The 6000-nt window shown below is 40.3% G+C and overlaps 1 protein-coding gene across 1 annotated transcript in view; it reads left to right on the top strand.

The window, feature by feature from the left end:
- Positions 1–6000, top strand: part of Wdr60 (WD repeat domain 60) — a gene marked incomplete in the record, with an annotated part of 68333 nt that overhangs the window by 20532 nt on the left and 41801 nt on the right. The window contains 2 exon segments of the mRNA XM_013509671.1: positions 4168–4245; positions 4788–5001. Coding sequence (XP_013365125.1) covers positions 4168–4245; positions 4788–5001 — 292 coding nt within the window.

Genomic DNA, 6000 nt, shown 5'->3' on the forward strand with positions numbered 1-6000 from the left:
AAAGCTGCTGTTTACATCTGTGTGCACATGTTTGTGTGGACATAAATATTTTCTCCTTTAAGTAATTACTGAGGAACATTCTTGTTAGATTGTTTGGTAAAAGCATGTGTAGTTTTGTAAGGAGCTGCCTGGTGTCTGTCAAAGTAGCTGTGCTGTTTTGCATCCTCCCTGCAGCCCTGCTGCCCATGTCCACTCCAGCACCTGGTATGGTCAGTGTTGTGGTTTCGGTCATCTTAGTAGATGCACCCTGGTATCTCCCTGTTGTAACTTGCAGCCCCACCATATGTGATGTAGAGCATCTTTGCATGTGATTAGCCTGTCTCTGATCGTATTTGTTGAGAGAGATGTGAAGGTCGTTGGCCCATGTTTTAATTAAGCCTCTTATTCTTTTGCTGTTGAGTTTGAGAGTTATTTGTATGTTTGGATAACCATCTTTCATCAGACATTTCTTTCACCAATGTTTTCTTCCAGTCTGTGGCTTGGCTCCTTTTTGTCTTGACAGTGTCTTCCCCAGAGCAGAAGGTTTTCATTGTAATGAAGTACAGCTTATCATTCTTTTCTTTCGTGAATTGTGTTGCATCTAAAAAGTCATCACCGTGTTAAAAATCAGCTGGGTTTTTTCCTGCCGTACCTTCCAGGAGTTTAGCATTATATTCTCCGCACAGGCCCATGCTGTTTTGGTTTTGTAAGGGAAAGGTCTGTGTCTTGGTTCTCTTTCTTATGTTTCCGTGTGGCCGGCCAGCAATTCCAGCACTGTTTATTGTTTTGCTCCATGAGGTTGCTTTTGCTCCTTTGTGAACAAATAGCTGACTGTAGTTATGTGAGTGTGTTTCTGGGCTCTGTGTTTTGTTCTCACTGCATCTGTCTCTTCTTTGGTCAGCACCATACTGCCTTGATTGCTGTGGCTTTGCACTAAGTCCTGACATCAGGCAGTGTCAGCCCTCTAGCTGTCTTTCTCCTTCACAGGATGTTGACTTTTCTGGTTCTCTGGTCTCTCCAAAGAACTTATGGAGTTAGTTTGCTGATATCTACAAATTCATTTACTGTGATTTTGTTTGCGATTGCATTGAATCCATAGAATGAAGTTGGGTAGAACTGATGTCTTGACAATCTTGCCTCTTCTTATCAATGAACATGAAATATCACTCTTCTTATCTAGTTCTTTGATTTTGCTCAGCAGAGTTGCAGTTTTCTTCATAGAGATCTTGCACATATTTTGTTAGATTTGCACCCAAGCATTTGATTTGGGTGGTATTAATATAAACGGTAATGTATTTAAATTTCAGATTCCATTTGTTCATTGACAGTTTATTGGAAAGCGATTGCCTTTTATTTATTAACTTTGTCCTGTAACTTCGTCCTTACCATTACCATGACTTCATTTCCTTTTCTTGTCCTATTACATTAGCTAGGACTTCCAGTGTGATGTTGAAAAGGGTTGGTGAGAAGGGATGTCTTTGTTTTGTTCTGATCTTGTTGAGAAAACTTTTGAGTTTCTCAGCAATGAGTGTGATACTAATTTTAGATTTCTTCTCTTGCTATTTACCAAGTTGAGGGAGTTCCCCTTTATGTTCAATTTGCTGAGAACTTTATCATGAATGGAGTCTGGATATTGCTGGATGCTTTTTCTGCAGCTATTTATATGATCATGTGATTTTTCTTTTTTGTTGATTTAATAGATTTGATTGTTTTTTGAATGTTGAACTAGACTTGCCTACCTGAAATAAATCACATCTGGTTGTGGTGTATAATTCTTTTTATACATTGTTGGGTTGTGTTTGGTACAGTATTTTTTATTTTTTAATTTTTTTTGGTTTTTCTCCGGTACCGGGAATTGAACTCATGACCTTGCGCTTGCCAGGCAGGCGCTGTGCCGCTGAGCTAAATCCTCAGCCCCTGGTACAGTATTTTTTAAATGAGTTTTGCATCTCTATTCATGAGACCTATTGGTCTTTTCTATCCTTTTAATAGCTTGGTCTGGTTTTGGTGTCAGGCTAGCGCTGGCCTCAATGAATGAGTTAGGAAGTGTTCCCTCTGCTTCCCTTCTTACAGAGATTGTAGGGAGTTGTATAATCTCATGCTAAACATTTGATGGGAGTCACAATGCCAGCACCTTCTAGTACCAACTGGGTGATGCTTTCTATTCTAAAACGTTGTTGACTGTTGAGTCACTTTGTTCCATAGATGTAGGCCTGTTCAGATTGTTTATTCTGGTATGAACTCTGGAAGCTTGTTTCTTAAAAAAAAATTGGTCCAGTCCACCTAGGTTATCAAGTTTGTGGGCAGATAGCTCATAGTATTCTTTGGCCATCCCTTTGATGTCTGTAGGATCTGTAGTAATGTCTTCTCTTTCTTTTCAGATACTAATAATATGGTTCTCTTTTCCATAGGAAACTTGGCTAGAGTCTTACTGGTTTAGTAATATTAAAACCCCAGCTGTCTCAGGCACTAATCCCTCAGTCTAATGGCACGTGTGAGTGGAGTGGAACATGCTTGTGTCTGGAAGGTCAGAAATGAATATTCCAGTGTAAGGCACAGGAGACTCTTTGTAGCATAAATAATTGATTTTGTGGTATTGTTTACTGTGCAGCATTTTTCTAAGTTCCAGAAGTGAAAGATCACACTTCTCAATGGTGAAAGACACACTTGAGCAATGAACTGGCTTCTTCCTGAGCTCTGTGTGTGTACCTCTGTCTTCTCCTGGTTGTTCCACTTGTCCTCTTCACACACACTGTACCTGAACTTTTTTTGTCTTGCATCCATTTATTGGCTGATGACAAAGATATCTGCTCAGGTTTTAGAACTTGGAGCCTCTTTTTCTTTTTACCCTAACCCCAGGTCACTGTTGCTTTCCTGATCACTGATGCTGGGTGTCTTCTCCACCAGGCTGGTAGTTTCTATCTTGCCTCATTTGTACTCCATGCACCAGAATGACTGTATTGTGGGCCACTTGCCATATCCGTGATAAAAGTGTAGCTCATGGACCTGTGTGTGGTGTATTTCACTCTCTGCTGTTGGTGATGGGAGCTACTTGTGCTCTGTGAACATGTGTGGCATGTTCTACCGTCTGCTTTAGATACTCTAAGTAATGGAGAGTATTTTGGCTCTGAGAACCTGTGTGTTCTGTTGTCTGACTGTCTGCTGTAGGTGACAGGGAACTACCTTGATTTTGAGCGTGAGTGTGGCATTGGTCAGATATCTTTCCTAGAAGGGCACCTCTGTACTCAGTGAGAATCAAGAGGGGGCACAGGAGGAACAGAGAGCGCCGCATGGAGGGTGACCATCCAGATGGAGAGGAAGAGGACGGGTCCCACAAGGAATGCTGATCCCATGGTCAGGTGGGATGAATAGGAAGAGCGGGGTTGTGGGGAAGGTGGAGCAGCACTGTCAGTAAGCGGCAGGTAAAAAGCAGATGCAGAAAAAGGAGGGTGGGTTATTCATGGTGAGAAGGGTGGCTGCACATCTGGCTTTCTTTTTTTTTTTTTTTTTTTTTTTTTTTGTTTCCGGTACCAGGAATCGAACTCACGACCTTGCACTTGCCAGGCAAGCGCTATGCTGCTGAGCTAAATCCTCAGACCCTGGCTTTCTTTGTTTGTGTAGGACTTTTCTCCCTTGGTATTAAAAAGTTTTCCCCAAAGGTCGATGTTTATTAATCATTTTTTGTTGGTCACACCAGTAACTTAACAAAGGTCTTTTGTTTCTTTTCTTTTCTTTTTGTATACTTGAAATTCTTTTTGGAAAAAAATCTTTCTAAATATATTTATTTAAAAAAACTTCTTTCCTAAATTTATTTTTAGGTAACATAGAAAAAGATAAAATTTGTATAAATTAATGTGGTATGACAGGATGTTCAGTGTATCTATATATTGTATAATGTTTGCATCTGGTTGAAGACAAATGTATCCTCAGCATTTATTGTTTATTCATGGTTTAACTTTCAAAATGCTTTCTTCTATCTCTGTTCAGTGTTCAGTATATTTTTGTTAGAAGAGTATTTTTTATGACATTTCAAGGATAGATTATGTTATTTATATTAATACATTTGAAAATTAGCAACATCAGGAGAATATCTGAAAACACGTACTTTCCAAAATATTTGCAGTATTCAAGTTTACAATTTAAAAAAAAAGTTTACAATTTATTTTTGTCGTGTTTTGTTACCTTTAGGAAATTGAGAAGGAAGACATTGATTTAGAGAATGCTGGAGTTGATGAATACCCTGTCACTTTTGAAGATGATTTTGAAGCAAGTATAAAAGTTAAATTTTTATCTTAAATGTATATATTCTGAAAAATCAGCTTGTGTAATTGCTTTTTCCCTTCTTCAAATATTGTTAATATTACTGTCTGCTAAGTTTTGATTTACATCCAGCTGTTACATATTGGAAACTTGTTATACTTCTGTTAGCTTGTTGATATGATGTGATTAAATAATTTTATAGTTTAACTCATTTTTAATTTTGTTGCATTCATGTGTATGTGTGTGTGTAACTTTGCTCATATATACACTTCCACATTTTTGGTAGGATTGTTTACACATTATTGTTATGAGCAGCTCAGGATGTCTTTTATTGTTTATTTTGTGGCACATTTTTATAGAAGAAAATGCAGCAGTACATACAAATTTATCATTCAGTAATGTTAAAATCCACGAACTGTAACATCTTCTTTAGCCTTAATGAGGACTTTGCAGTGATTCAATTACAGTGATTCTCATTACAATGATTTGATCTGTAGGAGGGTTACTGAATGTTTTTGTCTCAGAGGTGTGAAAACTGTTGTTTGTAGGACTATGAAGATGATTTTGAAATTTGTGATGGAGATGATGATGACAGCGAGTCTGAATCAAAAGAAAAAGTTGAAGAACTTTCTCTAGCTCGAAAAAGGGAAATACAGGAAATTCAAAAAGCAATTCACGCAGAAAATGAAAGGATTGGCGAGTTGTCTTCACAGCGCTTTCAGAAGCAGGGTTCGATGGAGCATGCCAAGGACTCCTGGGCAGGTGCGTGGTCAGTGCTGGGCACAGGGCCTGTGCTCTGGTGAGCCCCGGTGACATCTGCTGCAGGTACAGTCACTACAGCAAGGCGGGCCGACAGCTCAGGGCCTCGTGTGTCTTGACGGTGCCATGCCCCAGCCTGTGACGCCGAGCGCTACTCGGGTAAGAACCCTGTGTCTAAGGACCACTGTGAAAAGAGGTGCAGTCACTTTTCAGTGCAGCAGTGAAGCCCGAGGGTGGTGGTGAGCACTGTACTCGCTGTCCCCAAGTGCACGGTGCTCTCTGCCTGTGAACGCGCGCCCTTGTTATTGCTGATAGTGCGCACGCTGAGTGTCCACAAAGAGCAGCCCCAGTGATGGCAGCAGGCGCAGAGGCCCAGAGGGGAGGTCCTGGCCAGCAGGCAGAAGCTCAGGGTCAGCAGACCCAGGCATGGCCTCTCAGGAAGCGGACTTCTCGCTGGGCCTCTTCCTGGGATCTCTTTATAGATTTGGGACTATGTTTTCCCTCAAAATTCTTAGCATTAGACCATGATAAGTTACTTATAAAAGCAGGAGAAAGTGTTTTAGAATCACTTAATGATAAAATATTTGCACTAAAAGAAGCACTAAAAGTAAAATAGAGCATTACAATCAGTATCTGGTGATATACTACCTTAAATCACCTTGTAATTAGTAATGAGCTAATTATAATCAGTAACTAGTAAGTGTGAGAATGCAAATGAAAGTCTGGAAGAATCATTACTCTCGCATTTTGTGCCTGCTACAGAGGTGGTGAAACTGGTGGGCAGTGCAGATATTTAGGTACTCTTTGAATTCATAATAAAAACATCCTGGTAATGGTAGGAACTGTGAGGCCCAGGTCTCCACCCGTGACTTAACTGCAGAGCAGCCACTGCTCATGGTCCCATGTGCCAGCCATGGGCGGCGTCTCTTCATCCACAGCTCATGGCCCTGGAGGAGTTGCTAGAGTGAGTGAGATTTTATCCTTAAAGCTTTTGCTTTTCTC

This window comes from Chinchilla lanigera, unplaced genomic scaffold (genome assembly GCF_000276665.1).
Source record: "Chinchilla lanigera isolate Chin_1 unplaced genomic scaffold, ChiLan1.0 scaffold00178, whole genome shotgun sequence".
NCBI classification, from domain to species: domain Eukaryota; kingdom Metazoa; phylum Chordata; class Mammalia; order Rodentia; family Chinchillidae; genus Chinchilla; species Chinchilla lanigera.